At 43.7% G+C, this 26399-nt stretch overlaps 1 protein-coding gene across 1 annotated transcript; it reads left to right on the top strand.

The window, feature by feature from the left end:
* Positions 1-26359, top strand: pip4k2aa (phosphatidylinositol-5-phosphate 4-kinase, type II, alpha a). Its single transcript, XM_035526059.2, has 10 exons — positions 1-890; positions 13671-13768; positions 13869-13965; positions 16643-16795; positions 18414-18560; positions 18665-18703; positions 21855-21968; positions 22136-22376; positions 23255-23358; positions 23619-26359. The coding sequence occupies exons 1-10, from the start codon at positions 750-752 to the stop codon at positions 23697-23699; spliced, it is 1215 nt and encodes a 404-aa protein (XP_035381952.1). The 5' UTR covers positions 1-749; the 3' UTR covers positions 23700-26359.
* Positions 26360-26399: the final 40 nt, after the last annotated feature.

Below are 26399 nucleotides of genomic sequence, written 5' to 3'. Positions count from 1 at the left end.
AAACGCTCGCTTAGGTTATTTCAGCTGCACAACGCCAGATAAGTAGAAATTGCAGGGACATTTTTTTCCACATCCCTGCTGCTTTCGCCGGATTTTTTTTTTTTTACATTTCCCCTGAAACGGGTAGACAGACGTGAAAGGAAAAAAGGGAGTAGTGTTGCTTTCAGCAGATTTCAGCCCTCAGCCACTGTTAGCTAAGAGGCTAAGCTAGCTTGTCAAGGCTGACTCTCTGGGCTAAGATGGCTAACCGCTATCTTAGATGTTTGTAGCGCCACTAGCTAACGTTTTTACTCCTGAAGCGCATTCTGTTTTAAGCTTGGCCCTCAACTTTCGGTTGCACGTATATATTCTAATCTTCGTAATATTTGGAAGGTCAACGCTCATTTGGCATGGTAGAAGCTAGCTAGCCAGCCAGCTAGCTAAACTAAGCTAACTGTCTTGCTAGTAGCTAGTGGCCCGAAGGGAGAGGGTGACCGATGATGTCTAAAGGACTGTGCTTATTGCCAATATATCCAGTCCTTCATTAGAGTTAGTCAGAAAACGTCTCATTAATCTGTTATTTAATAGCCTGTGTAACGGCATATTATCGCTAGTCAACGCTAGGTCCGAGTAGCGAAATAACCGCGGGGGCGAGTTGGACTCGCCAGCTATGCCGAGCTCCAGCTGCTGAGGGGCGGTCGGGTTAGCTGGGTGGGCTCGCTTCACAGCACTTGGCACTGTGTGATACTTCAGTTAACCGTTTGGCAAAGATGGCATCGGCTAGTAGCATGGTTGCATCGATCGCGAGTAAAACGAAAACGAAGAAAAAACACTTCGTGGCGCAGAAGGTGAAGCTGTTCCGCGCCAGCGACCCTCTTCTGAGCGTCCTGATGTGGGGAGTCAACCATTCGGTGAGTTTTATTTAGTACTGCTACTACCTCAACTGATCAACTGGCAGTGGATGAGATGGCTTGCAAGCCAATGGCAACTGCACCTAAACTATCATGCACCGTATGCTTCCTATTTTGGACATGCGGTTCATATTCATGAGTCACGCAAAGCCGGGATGGTCTCTAAACCGTCTAATTAAGTTAGACGTAGTCCGCTTTTCCGACGCCTTGCAGTTGTGTGTGAGGATGTCTGACCACGGCCAATAACCTTGTTGGTTTCTCAGCCCTGGTTAACTGTGCACTGCTTGGATTTTAGACTCTGTAGCTATTCACTGATAAACGGTTATCAGTGCAAAACCCCTTCTTGAATAATTAACAACTAAACACACACATTCAGAAGGGACTGTAGAGAAATGACTGCTGTTGGCTGCTGATCACGCTTAGGACTTTTTAAATGAACTCTTAACTCGCATCAGGTGCTAAAGGAGGTGTGTGCATATAAGCTTCAGAAACATTGGCTTTTCTCTCTGATCTTGGTTCCTCAGTTTTGAATTTCCCTGGAAAAGCTGCAGGATCTTGCTAGTATTGATCAGTTACAGAGATATGGATTCCACACAGAGGATTTAAACAAAGGTTTTAAGATTTTATTAGAGCTTACAAGAGCCTTGGCTTGACAGAAGGTGGGGAGGACAGTCAAAGAAACCCGCTTCCAGGCCAAATGAGTGTGGTTTATTTATTAGCCTGAACTGCATGGATGTTTTGCAAAAGAGGGCCAAACATGACACCTGTTTAATTCATAGTAATTTAAGAATGAGTTGGGTAACAACATTTCTAATCTTGACTGCTAAAATCTTGGCTCAGTACAAGCATGTTCTGCTGCCATAAAACAAATAATCAGATACTTTTATCTTTAATAGTCAGATACTTTATCTTGTCACAATACTTTATCTTATCTTGAGTTGCCTTAATGAGCATTATCTTTAAAAATTGCAACCCCATAGCTATGATAAAGCATGCCTTGGGCTTTAGGCAGTGCTTACTCAATTTGCATGGGTGTGCATTTTTCATGTCTTTACATTACAAAATAATGGGGCTGTTTTGTGAATCATGCATTAGTAAGTAGCCATTGGTTTCCTGTTTGGTCTGTTGGGTATCTCTTATAGAATCCAGTCACTATCCTATGCAAATGAGCCAATTGTTCATTTAATTTCGACACTGGTGGAAGGATCAGTCTTGCTGGACTTTAACTGTTGATCTCCCACTACCCTTTTTATTGACGTGCCTGTACACTTATGCTAATTTATGTAACATGGTGTGTCTGCCTAGACCATGAAGTTGGTAATTCTTCTAGGATATGTATGGATCTTGGAACTTGGTCAGACTTTGACACCCAGACAGCTTCTGACTTGACTGGCTATTTAGATACTGACTGAGACTATTGCTTGGACAGTCTTTATTTCTACATCTTTTCATGTAAAAACACACTATATCAGTAACAACTCAATTATTGTAGTGTTGTTGGTACTCATTATTCCAGTTAATCATCTTCTGTTTATTGTTTTTTGTCATTATGCCTATCATGTCAAATCCATACGTTATATGATTCACTTTTTTTGACTTGGTATCAGTTGACAGTTTTTTTCCTTCTTAAATCCAATGCACAGTGTTAATATCACCTGTCTGACTAACGTCCTGCTGTGACCATGTCTGGGGACTGAAATTCAGCTCCTAAAAAGAATAAATTCTTGTATCAGCATCAATAACATAACATCAATAACAGATTTTATATATATATATATATATATATATATAATTTATCTATTTATTTATTTATTTTTTAATTATTTATTTATTTATTTATATTTATATTTATAATTTTTTTATATGATGAGCTGTACAGTTTGGCTACCCACAAACTTAACAACCATTAAAATGTCCCCAGGCATCTAACCTTTTTCCTCAGTCATCCTATTATCAGCATATACGTGGGGTTAACTCATCAGTCTGACTCAGGACAAAAGATGTCTTGGTGACTTTCTTTTGGGGAAGAGTAAATAGCTTGTAAAAATAAATGCTTACCAAATACAAAATTAGAGCTGAGCTGTTTCCATATGACTTCAGAGTTGTATTTTGCAACTTTTGTTGTTGTTTTAAAATCACCATTCGGTAGACAGGAAAGGATGGACCCGTGACTACTTAAAGGAACTGTGCGAAGGTTAATACCAGTCCCCCACACATTCCGTACTTGACTGTGAGAAGGGGCATCATTTCCACAGGACAACACAGCTGTTTATGCTGCGCGTACACTGCCTGGAACGGTGGACAAGTTGGGGGGGGGGGGGAACCCTGCAGATTTCATGCGGATCTGCCCAGATTCCCTCAGCTTCAGTGATCACTTGTCATTCATCGGCCTGCATGTCTGTGTATGTGTTACACAGAGATGGTATTGGTCATGCACATATTTTTACTTTATTTATCGAAGATGTTCAAATGTTTACTATCATTGGATGTTTCAGTGTAATTCTTTTCAGTGATTTCTGTTTTTTTATTGTGGCTACTGTACTAACATTTATTGAATGCCAATACTTGTGCCAGGGTTCGGAGGAAAATATTGGTCAGTATTGACCATGCAAATTAATATAATTATATATTGGTATAATATTAAATCAGTAGGGAACATATGACAGAACATTGGATTAACTGACTACAAATGAATGTTAATCTAGTGTGGAATATTCAGTTATATGCAGAGTGAGCTGTCTTAGTGGTTCACAAAACAGATAATTACCTGTCCAGCTTAATAGATTTTTACTTAAATACCATTTAATTGCTTAACAATATTGCAGAAGTTCTTATTTAAACATACCTGTGATGTCTAAAGGAAAGCACTGCTTGACTGAATAGACCCCAGTGGCGGTTGTCTGCATGATGTCAGTCCATGCCAGGGCCGAGGTGGGGGGTGTTCAGTTCACTACCAGCTACATAGTGGATTGAGTGTGGGCTCCTCATAGCATTCTTAACCCATTAAAAGGCACTATCTTGGGTATTTGTAATTGTGAATATACCTGGTAAATATCCAATTTACTAATATTTCACATTTGGCTTATAGTCATCAAAAACATTTTTAAAATTATTGTGCTTGTTTCATTAATTGTGTTTAACGTGCTCAATGAAAGATTCTGTTATTTAGCTCCTGAAAATAAATTCACAGATAGCAGATGTCAGTGAAGCACTGAGGAGGCGTTAGCATGAACGCAGCAACACTGAGGTCAGCAAGTGGCGTTGCCATCTCCACAGGAAGAGCTTGAAGTCGTGGTGTCGTTATGCAATTTTGACCCATGGTTTGGTCCCTCGGTTTTGGCCAGGTTGTGTTTCCTGAGCCATTCCTTGCTTTTGCATTGGTGGTTAGACTTCTCATTGGATGTTTATGAATCTGATCAGCATTTGATCTGTAATTGAAAGCATGTTGGTGAACAGCAGTTTGCGGACAATAGCAGATCCAAATGCTAAACTTGACCTGACTATTAAGTTTGCTTCAGCTTTAAGTTGTCCTTGAATTAACGGATACAGCGCCATGTCACATACTTGCCTCATTATAGAGATTCTAGTGTGAACTCTCCAGTTTGATCCATGGCTGTGCTACAGGTTGGAGTTGATGTTCCTAAATGTCTGGCAGCAGTGCAGTAAGTCTGAGGCAGGGAGAGAGTAGGCTGTCAGGAATTCTGAGAACAAAACACTTTCCATGCCGGGAAACAGAATGTTCCTTATGGGCACCATCTATTAAACACATTCACTGTCATTCTCTGGACTCCAACCATGCCTCCTTATTCTTCACACTGAAACTGGGCCTCAGAATAGATGAAGAGGGGTCATCCCAACACACACACACACACACACACACACACACACACACACACACACACAGAGTGTACTGTTCTCTGTTGCTTGCAGCCCTGCTGGTTCATGGTGATCTTTGAGTGTTTAGCCCTCAGGTCCATTCTGCATTTCTTTAGTAAAATTGTGGTTGTAATCTACCCTTGGTCACTGTGTCTGTGCTCGCTACAGGCCATAGCATGTTTGAACTGAGGCGCTTTCTTAGTTGCCTGCTTGAATTGATTCTCGATTAAAAATACTCTCAAAGTAGAGAGGACATTTTTTATGGTGTGTAACATCAGACTAAATCTGGTAGAAGATTGGCAAGTATTTTTCTGCGCCTTGAATTGGGCTGTTCCATCAAGAACCTGTTTTGCTTACTGTACACCGATATTGCCCTCGCGTAATCTCTTACACGCTCACGTCCCGATGCTGAGTGTTCTGTCGTCCAGACTACCTCTCCCTGGCTAAGACTTGCCCAGCCTTTTGTCTGGATTGCATAAGGAGTGCCTAAAAATAGCCCTGTTCCACGGAGAGTGCGCCAGTAGGTAAATAGACACAGCGTTTCTTCACGGAATCTTATCTTGATGACCATTGGTGTGAATTAGCCTGTATTAGAAATGCAAATAGACACTCTGCTCAGCACCTCAGCTGCTGGGGAGGTTTTTAGGAGGTTGCTTTTGGTCTGACCTGGCGATGCGCCTTGTCCTTCAGCTGGTAGAGCAGAAATATGATTTCTATATAATGGAAATCCATGTCATATGAAATCGGATTTTAAAGCTCCAAAACAGGAGATATCAACTGTAAATAATGTGTAAGTTTCGCTCCCAAGAGTAAATTGTATAATCTTTTAGGCTATATAAAAATACATATGTATTTTATATATCAGATAAATGTGTGGCTCCCCTATTCAATTCAAAGTTGCTCATATGTACACCAAGTAGGTAGACAGGGGCAGGTGTGCAGTTATTACGTGGAGTATCCAACATGTTAAATATTGAGTTTTTGGAAAAATCCAGTTTCTAAGTATATGCGTTAGAGTGGCAGTCTTCTTTCTCTGATGGCCTAAATCAAGTTTACTGGTTCTCAACTCTAAATGAACATGAAATGTTAACTGTTTGCTGATGTAAACAGTACCCATACCAAGGCACCTGCTGTGTTACTTAAAAAGTGTCACTGCGTTGAGTGACCTTTGATGGGCCTGTAGGTATACTCGGCGGCAAACCGAATTCCCATCGAAGGCCATAGCAAGCACCTGTTTAGCTTCATCTTCACCACTAGGAGGGGTTACGGTGAGCACCGCTGGGAGGGGCCTTCGGTGAGCACCGCTGCCCGGAGCTGGTCGGGCAGTTGCAGGCCTGTCTGAAAAGCATGAATGAAATGTGCCCTTTCTGGATCTTCTAAGAACTCATCCCAATCTTGTAGAGTTCTCTACTGTAACGCCCTGCGTCCTTGTATGTCCTGTGGTTGTTGACGCATTTTTAGGTAATGAGGTTACATATTGGTTATGGTTTTTATGAGTAATTCATAATCCAAAATTTAATTAAGCAGTTACTGACTTGGTGCGTGCTTTATGCAGATCAGAATATTATTGACCCCAACAGGAGACTGCTGTGGCAAAACCCCTATATTTAATCTTATATGTTGCTTCTTCAGGGTAATTTCACCTTGCCCAAGCAAACTGATACTGAATTTTGATTTTGTGGTTCCAGTGTGTGCACGATGCAGGTGAGAGAAAGAGAACCTAACATCACAACCAATGTCTTCCCTAAGTACTTACAGCAAGAAAGGTGTGGTTCACAGTTTCTGCCTTAAAGTGGAAATGGTTTACAATTTCCAAGGTTTTTTTGTTTTTGTTTGGTTTTTTTTTTAAGTACATGTTGGTTGGTTATGAATAGCCTCATATTTGGCTTTTAGTTTTACGCTTTGGCCAGTTTCCAGAAATGGTTTAGTGCTTTAAGTGCTTTAGGTTAGACAAACACTTTATCAGGGTCTCTTTAACCATTTGTGTTTGCAGGGCTTGCTTTTATATGCTTGGAAATGTAAAGACTGTAACTTATTGTGTACTGAATGAATAGATCAAACATGATGAAAACTTGAGGCAGTTCATTTGTACTTATGTACTTAAGTTCCTGTGCCATTGTTGTAAAATTTACCTGGGGTTAAATGCTAACATATGCGATAACGTAAATATCCGCCACTTGGAGTTGGCCATAAAACTGACCATGTTTGACCGCGGGCCGTAAAACATTTTTGTTTTAGTCTGAGCGTGGGGGAGCTGGGAGCCTAGTGCACGGCTTGCGCTCCAGTCTGCTGCTTCCTGTTCTCATGAGGACGAGCGCGTCTGCTCAGCAGCGGAAAATTTGACCCTGCTGCCATGGAGACACACAGGAAGTGGTTGTATGAAACTTGGCTAGTAAGATGTGTGCACCGAGATAAGTGCTGACTTTGCATGAGATGTCGATTGAAAGGGACCATAACTACAGTCCAGTAAGCCAGAGATTCCACGATTGAAATTAGATTCCTGTTCTGCCATGTGCTTCCATCTGGGGATATAGATGTTTTTGAAAACATCAAACATTTTTGATATCATCTTTATTATAAAAGAGTTGTTTAAACAGGTTATGCGTTTTTGGTTAATATTCATCTTAAAACCATGTGATCAGGTGTTTAAACATGCTACATAAATAAAAATATGTATTGACAGTGATGCTGACATAATCGGTTATATTTAGCTACTGTTTTGAATCATTTCTTATAAAGAATTAAACTACATGATCTGTTAAGAACAGCCAACAGATTCTGAATCTTCAGTGACTTCTGCAGTAACCACTCCCCTTTCAAATGTGATACTGTGACTGGGCTGTGGTAGCTCAGTGGTTAAGGTACTGGACTTGTAATCGGAAAGTTGCTGGTTCAAGCCCCACCACTGCCAAGTTTCTGCTATTGGGCCCCAGGCAAGGCCCTTAACCCTCAAATGCTCAAGTTGTACTCAGTCATAATTGTAAGTTGCTTTTGATAAAAGCGTCAGTTGAATGTAAATGAATGATTTTTACATTCAGTTTAATGTTAATTTAAGTGGAGTGTAATGTAAATTCTGATAGTGTAAGCATGTGGATTCAAGCATGCAGTAGGTCACCTCTCCTCCGAGGTGTCTGGGTTCAGACTGCGCACTCTGAGTTTCAGATGTCCGATTCATGGAGTATGAAAAATATCACCTTGACTTCCCCTCACCTCATATTTAGCACCTGGTTGTTGCCAATACCAATACTGAAAGCTGATAACTTTTGCCTTTTATACATTTTAAATCGAGTTCAATGTATAATCTATATGTAAAGAGCAGTAAGTGTAAGACATGATGAAGCCATGTCACATTGCCAGTGGTGTAAATGTATGTTGCATTTAACACAAAGGGGAACAAAAATATTTTAATTACATGTTATTTTCTAACCTTTGTTACACTTGACAAAAGAAAACAATTTCTATGATTCTTAGCATTTTTCTTATAACTGTAGTCATATACAAACAAGGCCTAAATTAAACAGGAGGCTTAATCTGTTGAGTAAATTATCAGTTGTAATTACTGGCCAATATTTCAGTATCAATGTCACTTTCAGAACCGATAACAAATGTTTTAGACCATTGTCTGGGAGGAGAAACACTGATGGGAAGCTGTCGTTGGAGGGATCAGTCACCCATCTGTTACTGACACAGAGTAGGCTCCTGAGAGCCCGGGTACAGAACACACCCAGGAGCTCCTGAGAGCACATCTGGATGAGAAGGACGGCATGGCCCTTGCTCCCTGTACACATAGAGTGATGCTGGCCAATGGCGAATACATAATGTGTGCAGAATGTGGTGCTTTCCTCCATAGATGTAAGAAGGTGCTCAGAAGGCTCCAGTAGTCCTGTGCCACAGCTAGTACCTCCCTGGCCTCAGCCTAGGTGTCAGCAGGAGAGACACAGCTAGTACCTCCCTGGCCTCAGCCTAGGTGTCAGCAGGAGAGACACAGCTAGCATCTCCCTGGCCTCAGCCTAGGTGTCAGCAGGAGAGACACAGCTAGTACCTCCCTGGCCTCAGCCTAGGTGTCAGCAGGAGAGACACAGCTAGTATCTCCCTGGCCTCAGCCTAGGTGTCAGCAGGAGAGACACAGCTAGTACCTCCCTGGCCTCAGCCTAGGTGTCAGCAGGAGAGACACAGCTAGTACCTCCCTGGCCTCAGCCTAGGTGTCAGCAGGAGAGACACAGCTAGTACCTCCCTGGCCTCAGCCTAGGTGTCAGCAGGAGAGACACAGCTATTGGATTGGAAGGGCCCAGCATTGGGATTAAAGTGGGGAAAACTAGCCTAGAGGAGCCTGTAAGTGCTATGAGTTATTTAGTAACTACAGTAAAACTAATGGGAAAGTATCCAGTTACCAGAGTGAATAGTAGTGGTCAAGCGATTATTTGGGTGGCCAATTAATCACCCAATGAAATGACATTTTGAGATAATTGGCATCTGCAGAGGGTGTTTTTTTGGAGGTGGTGTTAACTACTAAATAAATGTCCAAAGGTAATTCATTTAACACATTATTTTAAGTTAAAATAAGTGCAATGCAGACAGAAAATACAGAACAGAAAGTGCAGACAATAACACTGTTAAATGTTCATTTAAATGTAATAATTTTGTGAGTCATTTATTGTTAAGTTGTAGTTGCCAAAAAAAAAATCCCCCAACAACTAGAGGATATCGCCATTAACCATCGGCTTCCCTACTCACTAAATATCGCATCAGCCGTCGAAAAACCCGTATTGGTGCACCTATGGCGCGGAGTGTAAGTCTGTGCTCTCTGACGGGTCCTGGGAACGTTTAAGGGTTAGGCTTGCCTAGGGTATCGTTGGTACGTATTGTCGTTAGGGAAACTAATGCGTTGAGATTTACTGATAGACTGGAGGCCATCGACTGCACTGTGAGACTGTTTTTATGATGTTGCGTATCTCTCTGCTGGGGTCTGTTTGATAACCACAGACAACCGTAGACGTGCAGAAAAAAAGACAGCCAGCTCTCACTCTGCACGTTGACTGAAATGGCTGTTGATGCATAATTCTCAATGATGCTAATTAGGCCTGATTGTATTTATACGAGATTAATGACATCCTCGGTCTCTTTTAGTGGAATTGAGTGTTCATTGTTTCTGGAGACTCTTTGGTCTGTGGATACGGCTGTGACACGTAAATGTGGTGGTGTGGTTGCTTAGACCCTCGACCTGCTGACCACGCCCACCGAAGTGGGACGGTGCTCTGTCAGACGACCCGCTAATGGAGGCGTAAGGAAATGGCTGCATGGTTTTCATAGTAGCTCAGCTCAGATAGTCAAGTTCTTTAATACCTTCCTCAAAGTAAGCAGAAGGTTTTGTCGTGTCACTGTAGTAATTAATAAAGCCTGTAGCAAATTCTTATTTCATTAATCGACTAACCTGTCTCACATTCAGTTGATTTAAATCCTTGTCACTGGTAATGCATTATTTGATCATTTCAATTGTTTGCAATGGCAATGTATTAATCTATATAAAATATATTTAAAAAGATTATTTTGATAAGAATTATTTTGATGATAAATTTAGTTGTATGGTTGTATGGTCATAATCTTTTGGGTCATGGAGCCTAATACATTTATGACGAGGCTAATTTAGGGCCATTCCATTTCCGTAGTTTCAGGATCAATGCATCAGAATCGCTGTGCTGTGCTTTGTATGACAGACTATAAACCACACACTGTCACTTCCTGAAAGTACACGTGGGCTAGATGGAACTGTTGGGCGATGTTTTGCTTTTGGTTACTGCAAGAGGTAGTTGTAGGCTACATGTTAATAATGGATTATGTTAATAACATGCTAATAATGGATCAAGTTAATAACATGTTAATAATGGATCATGTTAGTAACATGCTAATAATGGATTATTGTATTGTTACTAGTGGTTTTTGCGACTGTACTTTAGTTCATAGTCACAACCCAGTATCTTATTGTACCCTGTCAATATCTGTGCGATGGAGGCAGTGCGTAGACCACTCGGACAAACTTTTACCATCTGAAGCAGTGAAATTTCTGTGGGTTATCTGTTGCTGTTTATGGCTAAGAACCTAAATTTAATGCAGCTGACATAACAAAACAGGAAATGTTAACTGCAACCTTTTTATGACTGATTAATTGCAGAGGCCAAAACTGTGAGAGTGATGAATTCACGATCGGTAAGACAGCCCTGAGGGGTAGGCACCAGAGTCCGAGAAAGAAAAGGACGCGTATGAAGGAAACAATGGGGCTATTGCATCTAGGAGTTTAATTAAAGGTTTCTCAGCGTGTCAGGAAAGTCCGTAGGTGGTGAGGAGCTAAACTGAGGTATAATTGGATTTTCAGAAAATAGAAATCTGTTGGTGTTATTGTTGGTGTCCTACAAAGCATTGTGTTCCTGGGTCCCGCACGTCCTGAAGAGCTGCTTAGCATCGTGCCTGTCTATCAGGATCTCCATAGCGCCTAACGCAGACGTGGTGTTGTAGGGGGTTGTTTTAAAAGTGACTCTTCATAAAACCTGTTGGATCTAAGGCATGAAGGACTGGAGCGTGGCCGGCGCTTTAGTGCTGACCGTGCCCCAACACTTCAGTCCCATAGGCTGACTACCCTGTCTGTCATCACAGGCTTCAACACACTGTTTATAACTGGGCTCCTTTACAGCTGCTGCTGGGAGCTCTTGGCTTGAGCCAGAGTGGCTAAATGCAGTAACGTCACGTCTAAAATGTCAATGGATTCCTCACCTTTTTCTCAGCGAAGGTCTTCTCTTTTGCACTGTGCACATTTAGACCAACTATTCAGCAAAGTCAGATCAGCATTATTTTTTTTGTTTGTTTGTGTTTCTTAATCCCTCCAGAAGTACGATAAGAAAGCTTGTCTCAGTTTTATCACAGCAGTGCTGTAATAACATCCTTCATTAAGAGTTTATTGCTCAGAGGTAGTGTTTCCCTGGGAGATTTTGGCGCTACGTGAGAAAGGATCATGGTTGAACACGGCACATCACATCTGTTCTTTCTGTTCTTGCTTGAAGTGAAACAGTTCATTGTTTTATTGGGGACATCACTGTCTGACCACCAAGAGTCATCACTCACACTGTATCATTGTGGCTGTCACTTCAGGGCATCTAGAGTGTGTGTGTGGGGGGGGTGTAATGGGGTGTGTTGAATATGCAGATTAAATTCTGGTGAGACCAGAGTTGACAGATAGTGGAAATATTTGGCTGTAGTTCATCAAATGGAGGGTGTGTAGTCGTTAGCAATTCTGTTGGATGACTGTGCTCAGCCATTCTCTCCACAGCTGACTCTCGAACCAGGGATGAGCAACATGGTAGAAATGTCATTATTGTGATATTAGAATACATCGCCATGATGCAGGATATGATATAATTTTCCTGAGGTTTTTCTAGCAAGTTCAAAAGTTTCGACACATCGCACCAGCAAAACGGTAGTGACACTTTTTAAAACGCATTATGGTGAAGAATGGGGACCCTTAAGCAATTGGAAAAAAATGTATGAATTGAATAAAGGATAATCCAGTCGTCTTCTTGTGTCTCAGTCAGATTATAACTAGAAATATCACAGGTTGTTGTTTCAGACTCTGTAGGTTAGTTGGTCTAAATCGGATAACATGTACGTGTGCATGTACAGCATTTGACGGACACCCTTTTCCACAGCGACTTGCATCCCTTTATCGGTATGACAGTATAGCCTCTCTTCCAAAGCAGGGCCAAACAGTTAGTAAGGCTGCATCAGGTCATTCCTTGCTGTTTTGTGCCATTCTAAACGCCTGAGACCAGTAACGGTTTCTTTTTCCACAAGTGCTAGAAATCAGGCGTGGAGTTATCTGTGGCAGTGACAGTTTCTAGTGGTAATTATGCAACAGTTGTTGCTGAACAGCTATGGTCACTGCATGTGTCTGACAAGATGGATAATTTGGATTTGTTTGGACTGTTTTTAGTGTTTAAGTGTGTGAAACAGCACAGGACATTTATTCAAATAGCGAATGTTGTCTTGTTAAGTCATTCCGCCTGAGCGGTTCTCTGGCTCGGAGCATGGTTAGCAGACCGTTCTGAGAAGCATTCTGTGCCAAACCAGGTTTATTTGGAAAAATGCCAGTGGAATGATTACTATCCACACTCAGAACCGTCCGGTCCAACAGGTGGGGGGGGGGAGGTGTGTGTGTGTGTGTGTGTGTGTGTTTGTGTGTGTCCATTCAGTGGGAATGGCACCCATTAGGCTGGGTTGGTTGCCATGGTTATGTGTACATGTGTAGCTTTAGCAGTTTAAGTGGTTTATTGTGCCAAAGAATTAATAGTCAATAAAGTAAGTGTGATCCAAACCAAAAACACACCAAGTGATGAGGGAAGAGTGAAGCAGAGTGGCAAAAGGAAACAGTCAGACACTTTTATCCCCCACATCTTGCTAGCCTACATGGCCATTTTCTGCCTTCACAGTTACACTTCCTCGGGTAAACGTAAACGATCAAAGTGTCAACGAAACATCATAACACAACCGTATGCTATAAAGAAATGTGAAAATACACAAAAAAACCTTTTAAACTACTATATCAGGTGGCGTTACCAGCTGTCACCTTGTTCTTGATCTACGATATGAGCTACAGGTGATCTGTGTGCTCAGGAAAGCATGTTGTGATGTAACGTCCACAGTTATGGTGACTTACACTTACAGCATTTAGCTGATGCTTTTATCCAAAGTAACTTAAAATTATGATTGAGTACAACTTGAATAATTGAAGGTTGAGGGTCTTGCTCAGGGGCAGTGGTGGGGACTTGAACTGGCAACCTTTTGATAACTAGTCCAGTACCTTAACCACTGAGCTAAGTGCAATCTGAATCTGAATGTCCTTTTGTCTTTGTTTTATAGATAAATGAGTTGAGTCATGTTCAGATTCCCATCATGCTGATGCCTGACGACTTCAAGGCTTATTCTAAGATCAAGGTGGACAATCACCTGTTTAACAAGTAAGTTCGGAACTGCTTCCATTTTGTTAGGTGATATTCGCTTTTTTTATTTGTCATTTTTTGAATGTAGGCCTTATGTGTTTTTGTTTGCCTTTTTTAGAGAGAATATGCCAAGCCATTTCAAAGTCAAGGAGTACTGCCCTCTCGTGTTCCGTAATTTGAGAGAGAGGTTCAACATCGATGATCAGGACTTCCAGGTACGTTCACGTTAGAAGAAAAGAAAACGATATTTGGTGTAGCGTTTCAGCGTTACAGCACAGGAGTGTCTCCCACAAACCACACAAGTACGCAGGGTTTCGGCTATGTGACACAGCAGTATCTCCTACAAACCCCACGAGTACGCAGGGTTTCGGCGTTACAGCACAGGAGTGTCTCCCACAAACCACACGAGTACGCAGGGTTTCGGCTATGTGACACAGCAGTATCTCCTACAAACCCCACGAGTACGCAGGGTTTCGGCGTTACAGCACAGGAGTGTCTCCCACAAACCACACGAGTACGCAGGGTTTCGGCTATGTGACACAGCAGTATCTCCTACAAACCCCACGAGTACGCAGGGTTTTGGCGTTACAGCACAGGAGTGTCTCCCACAAACCACACAAGTACGCAGGGTTTCGGCTATATGACACAGCAGTATCTCCTACGAACCAGTGCAAAGGAACGTCAGCTCCCTGTCAGGTGTGGTTAGGCATTATGTCCTCAGTCCGAGAACAGACCATTATTCCGCGGAATGACGGAATAATTTCAGGTTCCCCCCAGTAAATTAGAGCCCTTAATTTGCCCACATATCCTTTGCCGTGTGTGTGTGTGTGTGTGTGTGTGTGTGTGTGTGTGTGTGTGTGTGTGTGTGTGTGTGTGTGTTTGCCGTGTGTATGTCCTGAATCTCCTCCCACAAGGAAGAACACACCCTTCTTGTCGGAGAACAGTGGTGAAGGTTGCTCCTTAGGTATGGTGGTCACTGGGGTCTGCAAACTGTCTGTCTCGTCTCTGATCATGCGTACAGCTGCAGTCTCCCGAGCTCTTCTCCTCATGCAAAACATGCACCTGATCTTCTCTTCGTAAGAGACTAAAGAGTGTTGTAAGCAATTCATACTCACTTCCTAAAATGGTCACATGATGTCTGTACTTCAGTGAGCCCTTTAAGAAGTGTTAAAGATATGTGGGAGGTATGAGTGAGGATGTGATCTGTACTCTCAACACAGTTTCCCAAGATGGCATCTACCACAGGGCCTGTGTTATGCCCTGTGACATTTGGGTTATGCTTTTTGATCTTGAGTGATTTTGCCTTTTGAGAACAGTAAAGAAGTTATTGGTCAAATTTAGCCTCATCGACTACTAATATGAGTATTAATAATAAAATCCCAGTTATTCATTTATTTTAAGGTATGAGAGCAGTAGCTATACACTGTTATTCTGACAAACCAAACAGTGCACGTAGACTTATTTTTTAATGCGTGTTATTTCAGCGTGTCCTGTGAGTGGTCCTTCTGGACTCATTTGTGTTCTCGCGTCGTTCTGTCCTGATGAGCATCTCCCGATGCCACTAACCTGCACCGTGACCGATCGGGTCATTTCCTGTGGCTTCATGTCTGCTTTGGGCTGCGGCCTTTGTGTCTGTGTTATTAGAGCTGGAGAAGTCCAAGGACACAGCGATCGGCACTGAGAGAGAGGGAGGGAGTGTGTGTGTGTGTGTGTGTGTGTGTGTGTGTGTGTGTGTGAGATGAGTAAGTCTACACAGTGTGTGGTTATGGCAGTGTTGTCCGAACTTGCCCTCACTCTGCAGCTGCGTCTACCACTCAGTCAGCCTGTCTGACAGGAGCCGTTAGCCCTGACCTCCTCCCAGCTGTTCTGCAGTGCCTACAGACCTGCATTTATCCTTCCTCCCCACACCAACAAGCATCTCACACACACACATACATACACACACACACACCTGCACTATGCCGGTCTGCTCCAGTGTCTTCCTTACTCAGAATACCTTCATTCCCATATTCCTGTGTGTGAACGTGCGGCAGGTCACTATCTGTGCGATGGCTGTGATGTTTCTGCGTAAAGCGTTTGGTAAAGTGTCCCGCTCTGGGGCCAGTGGTCTACGCTGGTGCAGTTTGTGTTTCAAGCTCCTTACTTTGAACTAGAAACAGCTGGTGCTTCTGCCATTAAGGGGTTATTACACTGTAGGAGTGAAAGCACATAAAGTGTACGTAGTTAAGCGCCACCTGTGGGACTGGGATTAGGGACGTAACTCAAACCCCCTTAGTCCAGAGATTTCTTTAAAAGAACCAGTAAACTCCTGAGCCTTCAGAACCCAGCAGTATATTACTGTGTTTTACAGAAGTGGCATCTGTTACAGGAGGGTGGCATGTCAATGGCTGTCCTTCACAACGATGCACTATGGGACCTGGAATTAAGATTGTCGGTCAGTTCAGATTAGTGTGATGGCACAGAGCTCTGGTGCCCAGATGCCATTCTCTGGCCTACATCTGATCCCCTGTGGCAGCTGACAGCGAATAGCCATACTAATAGCCGACTCCAGTTAGAGTTTAGCCTTGGTGCCCCCATCGTGCCACCGGTGGTGTTTCCTTTCTTTGTTGCCCAGCGATGCTGGACATCCTCCGTGCCCTGGGTGTTTGTAGTGCCCTGTCTGCCCCAGCTCGCTGCACTCACCTTGGGGCCTGAGGATGATGTGTTGAGCCGATGGAGGTGTGTTGGATTAGGAGTAAACGCTCAAATGGACGAGGGGTCTGATCTCTGTGGCTGGACTTGCAGAACTCTGAACCTGTGCTCTATGTGGGTGTTAGGGTGGCTGGCTTGTCTTACTTTGTGTGTCTGTGTGTGTGTGTGTGTGTGTGTGTGTGTGTGTGTGTGTGCACGCAGAACTCACTGACTCGCAGTGCACCCTTTGTAAGTGAAGCGCAGGGCCGCAGTGGAGCCCGTTTTCACACCTCCTACGACAAGAGGTACGTCATCAAGACCATCAGCAGTGAGGACGTGGCCGAGATGCATAACATTCTGAAGAAATACCATCAGGTATCTCGCTCTCACACTCACACACACACACACACACACACACACACACACACACACACACACACACACACACACACGCACGCACCATACCTTTAATGATGTGGTTTTGGTTTATTTGTTTGTTTGGGGGCGGGGGGGGGATTGAAGCCTCGACTTTTTTCTTCTGTCTACAAAGTCATTCCTGAGAAGCTGTAATGTTTGATTATTAGCAGCAGCTGGTGCAACGGGTTGCTCAGGGACCCAGTGTCACTCCTGTGATTTACATTAATGCATTCGACTGTCGCCATTATTCAGAGCACCTTTCAGTTGAGCCCAGTGAATTTGCAGTTTAACCCTAACCCAACACATAAGAGAATATCACCTAACAAAATGGAAGCAGTTCCGAACTTACTTGTTAAACAGGCGATTGTCCACCTTGATCTTAGAATAAGCCTTGAAGTCGTCAGGCATCAGCATGATGGGAATCTGAACATGACTCAACTCATTTATCTATAAAACAAAGATAAAAGGACATTCAGATTCAGATTGCACTTAGCTCAGTGTTTAAGGTACTGGACTAGTTATCAGAAGGTTGCCAGTTCAAGTCAAGTGGGTATTCAATTCACACTAAATAGATAACCTTTTACTTCATTTTGACCATGGCATGAATTACATTTAACAAACGCTCTTATGCAGAGAAACTTATGATTTCTAGCATGTTACAGAAGTAGGTAAACATAATGTTGGAAGTCTTGCCAAAGGACTCTTACTGGTACCAGCATAGAGCACTGGCCCAGATGGGGTTTGAACCCTAATACCCCATTGGAGAGGCAGTATTGTCACCCACCACACTTTTCCAACCACACACGTTGCCACTTCTCCAGGCAACACGGTGGTTCCCTCAGGACATTCTGCCGTTGTTTTGCTGGAGTGAAGGGAGAGAGCATCTTGCATGCTGTTGGAGACATTCCCAGGGGTCTGCCCGTTTGTCCAGGGCTTTACAAACGCGTTCATGCACAAAAACACATTCAGGGATCACTCATGCTGCAGACAAGGTGTACATGCAGTTTAGACTAAGATTTGTAAACGTAACACCTAGCTGGATGATGGTTGCTTAGTAATCCCCCACCGTCACCTGTGTTAAAATCAGGTCACTAGTATCCACAGGTGACCTGCAGTAATAATTGTAATTGGACCAGGTTCTGATGAGTTCGTGTTGTTGAGCGTGTAAGTGGCCAAGGTTCATAGTGGTCTGCTTCAGTGAGGGAGCGGTGAGTCTCGCATTTAGCAGTCAGGGAAATCCTGCCTTGTGCAATCCCGAGGGAGGTCTTAAAAATAGATCACAACTGAGCCACTGGTCTAATTATAACCACGATATTCTGTTGCGATGCCACCGAATAACACGTTCTTGGTCTCATTCCATAGACTCGCTCTATGGTGCTCTAACAGTGAGTCCGTTAAGATATGCAGCCTTGTACTTTAGTATTTTCTGTCATTTCTCTTCTCCAAACCTTCTCAACAATTCACCAGCAGACCAATTTCACCAGTATGTGCCTGAACCAGTCAGTGATATGTTCCTGAAGTGTTGGGTAGCACTGTTCCTGACGTGTGCGTGGCTGTGTGTGCGCGCCTCATACAGTTTATCGTGGAGTGCCATGGAAACACCCTGCTCCCTCAGTTCCTCGGCATGTACCGCATCACAGTGGACGGAGACGAAACCTATATGATCGTCACACGCAACGTCTTCAGCCACCGCCTGTCCGTCTACAAGAAGTACGACCTGAAGGTGCGTTAAAGGAGGAGTTTGAAGGGGGCTTCCTCCTGTACTTGTGCAGGGTTGCCATGCCAGCTGACGTGAGTGAGGGTGACGCTTCTCCTCTTTCTCCTCAGGGATCGACTGTTGCCAGGGAGGCAAGTGACAAGGAGAAGGTAATGTAGCCCACCTTCACTAAACATTGTTTTAAAGAGTCTTTTTATTTGATATACACGTCGATTCTTTCTGTTGAAGTCGGCCATGCATGTAATAGTGTCACCTGGGCGTGGGCGTGGCCTTCTGCTGGTCCCTCATGCAGTGACTCTAACATGTTCTGGGCGTGTGCCTCTAATGGAAGGGGGGGGGGGGTGCAGAGTAAGCCGTAGTCATGTATGTCTTCATGCCAGGTTGTTTATTATGGTGAAGTAAGAAGTAAAGAACTTGTTAAAGGCAAGGGGAATTTGTGGCAGTTCGCTAGCAGGTCAGGTTTTGGCTGGCCGTACTGACTGATTCTCTGTGCTTTGATGGGTTTAGTTTGTACTGAACTGGCTTCACACACCTCGTGTGAGTGGCCCACTGGTCTTTTTCATCCACATGTTGACTGAGGGTCCTGCGTCATGCCCCGTAGCCTCACACTGGTGCACAGATCGTTCTGAGGTCAGGGGTAGCTGTGGGTGTCGTCCCATTTTATATTGTCCTGTAGGCTGCCTGATGGTTAGACAACAGGGGAACAGATGGTGTGTGTGTGTGTCTGCTGCACCCCTCTGCGCTGTTCCTGATACGTTTAAGGTGCCGGGCCCCTCAGGTAAGGTGTGTGAGGCCCTGCTGCTGCAGGCAAGATCAGTCTGCATCATCTCATCGTCTGAAGCTGGCGTGAATAAGGTATACAGCAGGCAGTGAAATCACCCACCGGATGTCAGCGTTTCCCTTGAGGGCTCTGTGTTTAAAGACGCATGCACGCTCACACACACACACACACACGTTGGGCAGCTTTCCTCATTGCGGATGGCTTCCCCGAGCAGATATCAGCTAAGCAGCACAAAAGAGGAAACCTTTTCTTTCCTAAAGGTCAAGTGAACACTGAAAAGTCCTCCTTGCTAGGATAGGAAACATGGCTGCATCTGGGACTGAATATTGTTCTCCACCGCGTTAGAGGAGATCGCCACAACTCTGATGCAAGGTTTGGCATTGCATGGCGCGTATGGAGGCAGACCATGGATGCGTTTTAAACTAACTACACGTGAAAGTACCAAGTCTGCGGTTTTGGTTCTGTGAATGATACGTAACCGAGGTCTGGGGCTGCTATAGCATGATGTGTGTCGTGGCTGGATCTCCCCATGGGTCCTGTCATTTTGGCATGAGAGCGCATTCGGCAACTTTGCTGTGAAGACAGACGTATGTCAGTGGCTGCTGTGTAGTGGAGCTGGAGCTGGAGCTGGAGGGGACTCCAGTGAGAACATCTGGAGAAAGACAGTGAGAACATCTGGAGAAGCCTAGAGATTCTGGTTAATCACAGCTCACCTTAGAGTCTGTGATCATGGCTTAGACTTCTAGACAGCATGTTCTATGTTGAAGTGCTGTTTGTGTGTGAGGTTGGGGGGGAGGAAGGTGAGGGAGTGAGTAAATGTTTTCTGGAAACAAACCTCAAAAGTCTGATATAAACATAATAAATGTTTACATTTGCACCGTGTATCATGGAGCTCTGGTCCTGCGTCCTGTGGGTTCTGGTTGGCTGTACTGGATGGATGAGACCCATTGTCCTGGATACGGTCCCTATTGTGCTTTGGTGTCCACACACACACAATTGATGCTCTCTTGTTCTCTTAATTTATTGATGGTGAATTCATATTTCCTGATGGTTAGCTGTACATATCCTGAGGTAGTAAAGTGCTTTTGAGTCGCGTTGCTTCCAGGCGTCAGTTGTGGTTTGTGGGGGGTGGGGGTGGGGGGTGGTTATGGAGTAGGTGGTTCCATCATCCTCCACCCCTCTGCACCCCTGATGTACAAATGTGCACTGTACTTCATTTAATAATTACAATATGAGCATTTCCAGTACTGATATTGTAGGAGGCTGCGATATGTAAATCATGGAATTTTGTAGGCGTTGAGATGCATTACACCATTTACATGCATAACAAACATAAACATTTTTATGCAGGCCAGTCTTTAAGTGCATCACGTCAGGGGTTCAGCAGTGAAAAGGCATACAGCAATCACAACGTGCAAGTGTTTGTTTTCATTAATGCCGTTTAGCAGATGCGGTATCCTGTATGCGTCGTGTGACTGGTCGTGCTTTACTGTCAGGCTCAGAGATGAGGTCCTGGCCTGTGCAGTTGTGCCGTATGGGCTGTCTCAGATCCGTAGCAGGGTGGTTTGCCTTAGACTCTGTCACTGTCTACCAGGGACGCAACTCTTATGATTTTGTCCTTTAGACATTTTGATGAGCAGCAGGGTTTTAATGTCTGATTGCCTGTAATATTTTTGTCAAGTTACAAAACCCATAATTTTAGCTGTTAATGGTAAACACTTAAGATAATTAGTTTTATAACCTGTTCTAACCAGCATAATAAACCCTCATAAAGGCTTGTAACAGTGCAGGCTTCTGATGTCATCTCGGGCCATTAGTGAGATGATGATGAAGATGACAGCCTTCCTGTTTGACAGTGCTTGCGTGCTTGGTGTTCATCAGATGCTGATCAGGGAGATAGTAATACTGATATCAGCCCTGCTGTCCCTCAGTGCTCTTGTGTTTGGTGTAAATCAGGCTGTTGCCACTGGTGTCAGACAGCGTGCTCTAACTCCCTGCCTTTCTGCTGCCACTGGAGTCTGCCACTGCGTCCCTCTCTCCTCCTACAGGCCTTACAGGTCGTGTTGCGGGATGCACAGGTTGCGTCCTGTAGCATCGGGGTAGTGGAAGCTGCCTATGCTCATGGTGGTGTTGGTGTGGCGACTCGATCTAGCTAACACAAAAACTGGTTTTAAGCCATCTCCTAAAGGTGGGTCCAGGTTTATACACAGGGAGAGGTTTTTGGTGTAAGTAGTAATTCCATGTTTAAAATGGCAGGTTCTGCATCCTGCTGAAATTGATTTGAGGTTTGCTTCAGGTGTTTCTTGGGGTGTTGCTTGTCCCTTGAATAAGGAAGAAGTCCTCCTTCAGCTGAGCCTGCCTCTCTCTAATGACTCAAGAGTGCCATCTTGTGTTGCTATATGGAGCTGCCTAAAAAAGTGAAGTGTGTATTGGTGAGAAATTCAGTGGTAGGGATATTGAGGATTACTGAGGAAGTGTTGGGATGTGAGAGAGAGCTTCTCCACTATTTTTGCACTTAGGCCAAGGATCTGCCCACATACAAGGACAATGACTTCATCAATGATGGGCAGAAAATCTACATTGACGAGGAAAACAAAAAGATTTTCCTGGACAAACTGAGGAAGGATGTGGAGGTAAATACAGGGTGTCATTTTTCTCTTCACTTACTGCTGATATAATTGTCAGTCCATTTTCCTCCTGTAGTGTGTTGGGTATTTTTTATCAAACCATCTCTCTCTCTCACTCTTTCCATCTCTCTCTCTCTTTGTGCTATGCTCTCTCTCTCTCTCTCTCCCTGTAGTTCCTAGCCCTGCTGAAGTTGATGGACTACAGCCTGTTGGTGGGGATCCACGATGTGGAGCGCGCGGAGCAGGAGGAGGTGGAGAGTGAGGAGAACGAGGGCGATGATGAGGGGGAGAGTGACGGAGGTGTAGTGGGCACGCCTCCCGATAGCCCCAGCAACACCCTGGACAGCACCAAGCCACTTTCTCCAGGAGACTTTGACCCTACCATCGACGTCTATGCCATCAAGAGTCATGACAGTGAGTTTGTGGGGGTGACGGGTAGCTCACACAGTAACCGAAATAATATACTGACTTACCGGAGCATTACTATTTTATGTTAACATTTATTACTGCTGGTAATCTGCCAAGTCCTTCAGAAAGGACAGTTTTATGTTATAACCTAGTTCTGCAGGCAGACCTCCATGCCTTCCAGAGTGAAACGTAATAACACAAACATCTCCTTTGTGCCCTTTCAATAAAATCTTAGCAGAGAAGCGTGGGACCTGTTTGGGGTAATTACCAGACTTGTTTCAGCACCACGGGGATGAATTGCACTAAAGACCCAATAGAATTATGCTGATGCCTTAGTCTGTACTTTTAAGACGTGTACATTTACTGCAAAGATGAGGCAAAATCTCCCACCCGTGTGCCGTTAGGTTTGCTTACACCCCAGCTAACTCATGAAAATGGCATCATTTTGTCTTACTTTTCTTTAATTTTACAACAACTAAAATAATTCCTTAAGTTAAATAAAGCAACATCTTTAGATGTTGCAGCAGGAGGTGCTTGACAGCTAAAGGAACAAACTTTTCATTTGACTTACTGTTTCAGCTGAAAAAGCCCACCTCCTCCCCCTCCTCTTTGAACTTTGACCTGCTTATTGCATTCCTGATTTTGCATGTAGTATTTTAGGATTTATATGTGATATTTAGAACTGAACGGCTTTATAGCTACTGATATTCGGCACATCATACTGGGACAATAACACGTCCCCGATGTGACCAGTGAAATTAATGGAAATTCACAGTGCAGGTTTATTGGACCATTGATTAAGTTTCCTCTTGGCATGTTTAGTTGAGATTAGTTTTCTTTGATAAGGCTCTGAATAGTTGTGGTGTAATTTTGACCCCTTCAAGACTCCCCTAGGAAGGAGGTCTACTTCATGGCCATCATCGATATCCTGCAACATTACGATGCCAAGAAGAAGGCAGCCCACGCTGCCAAGACGGTCAAGCATGGAGTAAGTGCGTCTCCTTGTCTCTAGGGGCAGTCCCACCACTGCCAAGTTGCCATTGTTGGGTCCCTGAGCGAGACCCTTAACTCTCAGTTACTCATGTTGTGCTCCCTTACACAACTGTAAATCGCTTTGGATATAAGCATCAGCTAAATGCTAAATGTTTACTTGTCTTAAGAGCTCTCCATGGGTAGGCAGTCATCACACTGGGAATAGATTCACAACCTCTTCTGCCTTTTTGTTTGTCCCCTGTTCGGTGCATCTAGGCTGGGGCAGAGATATCCACCGTGAACCCAGAACAGTACTCCAAGAGGTTCTACGATTTCATCACCACCATTCTTCCCTAGCCGGAGGGGTGGAGCTAAGTGGAAGCCATGAGGTCTAAGATGGGCGTGGGCGGAGTGCCATAATGCTCTGCCCATCCCGCTTTGTGGCAGGGGGGAGCACCCTAACAGCAGCTACAAGCTCCATTCGTTTACATTTTTGTTTGTTTGTTCTGCTTTTGTGGGACCATAATGGTGACAAGAAGCATCTGAGAGGGAGAAATGGAGTGGTTTTGTCTTTTTTTTAATCCCCCCCCCCCCCCCCCCCCCCCGATAATTGTTTCTCATAGCTTTTTAAAAAAAAGTTTTTTAAATTGTCCCATTATTTTGGCTGCATTGTAAGTGAAGTGTGGAGCGAGAGCAGGGGAGGGGTCGATGCTACACAGGCTCTCGGCCACTGGCCACCTCAGAGCTTCAGGTTCAGGAACTGTGAAGCTGTCTTCCATGTGAACCTGGCCATCCACCCTCCTGCACAAACCTCCACCTGGACATCCACCCTGCCTCACACAAACCTCTACATGGAGATCCACCCTCCTGCACACCAAGCTCCACCTGGACATGCAACCGCCACCTGAACATCCACCCTCCCTCACACCAACCTCCACCTGGACATCCACCCTCCCTCACACAAACCTCCACCTAGCCATCCACCCTCCCTCCTGTGCCAACCTGCACATGTCCTTGGTTTTGCCTCAGCTGTGTGTGGCATTGGCAGTCCTCAGTAACGCTCTCCTTCGCTGTGTTTGTGCTGGATCCTCCATCTTCTGCACCTCCTGAGCAGACTGCCCACATAGCCACACCCCCAGTCCTTTACCTCGCCCTGCTTCACAGTGGGCAGTGTCTCCCGTTCTGCCCGTTCTCATGATGGTTCTACAGTGTTCTGGACAAGTGTGTGGTGGTGGTGGTGGTGGTGTGCATTTTGTTTTTTGTATGTTTTTGTTTTGGGGTTTTGTTGTTGTTGTTGTTGTTGTTGTTGTTGTTGTTGTTGTTTTTGTCCCACTTTCTGGAGAAAATTTTCTCTTGGATTTTTCCAACATAATGAAACAGTGCTAAGAAACTGAAGCCGCGGTATTGGTTGAATCCCTACAGTCATCTGTGAAATCCGTTATGAGGACATTTGATCTTTCGCTTGCCATCGGCACCTTAACCTGTTGCACTTTGAACAGATTCCTTTGATCTGTTACACGCTGCAGCAGTAGCACTATATGGCACTGCTGAATGCAGCCCATGGGTTTGAACCCACACCAGTATGCTTGTTCTCGTCAGACCACCCATAGTTTACCTCTTGCATCCTACCATTACTCTCTCATTCGTGTGGTATTGCAGTGTTCCTTGGGAATGGAGGGAAATAAGGGGAGATTTATTTTTGCCAGTTTTCTTTAACGTTGTGTATCTCTTGTGACCTTTTTACGTTTTTTGAATTGGCAGTAGAATCAACAATGTATTGTATATTTTGCACATTACGAACCAAATGTTCAAATAATCCTCTTGGTTCAGTGGAGTGGTATTTACCAGGGAAACGTTGTACTTGCCCGGGGTGGGAACACTCTGGCCAGCAGCTTTGTTAGAACTCAGTAACACAATCTAGAAAATAACATTTGTTCTTTGACCATTCTAATTCTCAAAAAAGAAGAAAAAAACAAGACTCATTGTAGTATGTTGGTTTAAAGGTTTTTGTTTGTTTGTCTTTTTTTTAACATGCACAATTTTTACTTTGCATTTTAATCCATACAGAAACTGAATTATTTTTAGCAGCACGTCGCGATTGAGTGACGTGTGTTCTGGTAAATGAAGAATGTTACTGTTTTAAATTGAAATTTAAACAACGCAAAAGTACTGTAAAGGAATAAAGACGCGTGTCACACTTGTTTTCCCTGTTTTGCCTGGATCAGTCCAGGAACTTTGTGGTAACACACCCATTCAAAAGAAGAAGAAAAAACACAAACTATAATTTCAGACGGTCTTCAACCTGCTTTATACTGTGTAAGCAATGTATACACTGTGCAAGAGTTGTGCCTTTTTACTCCAAATTATTTAATTTTGTATTTTTTAATCTTTGTTTTTCAAATGTAAAACGTTATTTTCTAATATTTGGGTGGTTTTAAAAATATCCAAACTTTTTTTTTTTTCATTGTTTTGTGTGTAGATGTTTCAGAATATGCTACTGCTTCTGATGAATACAAAATATTAACAATTTCAGTTCATTACAACGAAAAGATTAGCATCCGTTCATCCGCCAGCGTGCAAGCCTTTTGGACAAGCGTGTACATTGTGACTGTGGATAGGAGTAGTGTGATGCTTGTTATGGTGGTGTTATTTTTCACTGTCTCTTAAACCATTTTATTCTCAGTATTATCTTTAATCCATGTTACAAACTGCTATTTTTCTTTATTTTTATTTTATTTTTCTTAAACAATGCTCGCGCAGTGCTTAAACAGCATAAGGGATTTTCTTAATGTGTTCATTTTGGGGGGAAGGAGGAACGAAACAAGGACGCTGTGCAGTCGGCGCGATCCTCACGTTTACAACTGCAGAAACATGCGCTTGAAAACCTGTACGGTTGTGACTGGACTGGGAACGGCCACAGCGATGGTTCAGCTTCATCACTCCGAGCTTCTGCACCAGATTCTTAAATGCAGCGGTCAACTGTATGCGAAATGTAACAGTAAAAAATCTTAATCTCACGCCTTTTAAACGCTCCCTTGTGTTCATTTCAAAAGCACT

The sequence above is a fragment of the Electrophorus electricus genome, chromosome 1, assembly GCF_041902795.1.
Source record: "Electrophorus electricus isolate QZ-2024a chromosome 1, ASM4190279v1, whole genome shotgun sequence".
Classification (NCBI taxonomy): Eukaryota; Metazoa; Chordata; class Actinopteri; order Gymnotiformes; family Gymnotidae; genus Electrophorus; species Electrophorus electricus.
This window is presented reverse-complemented; position numbering and strand designations above follow the sequence as displayed.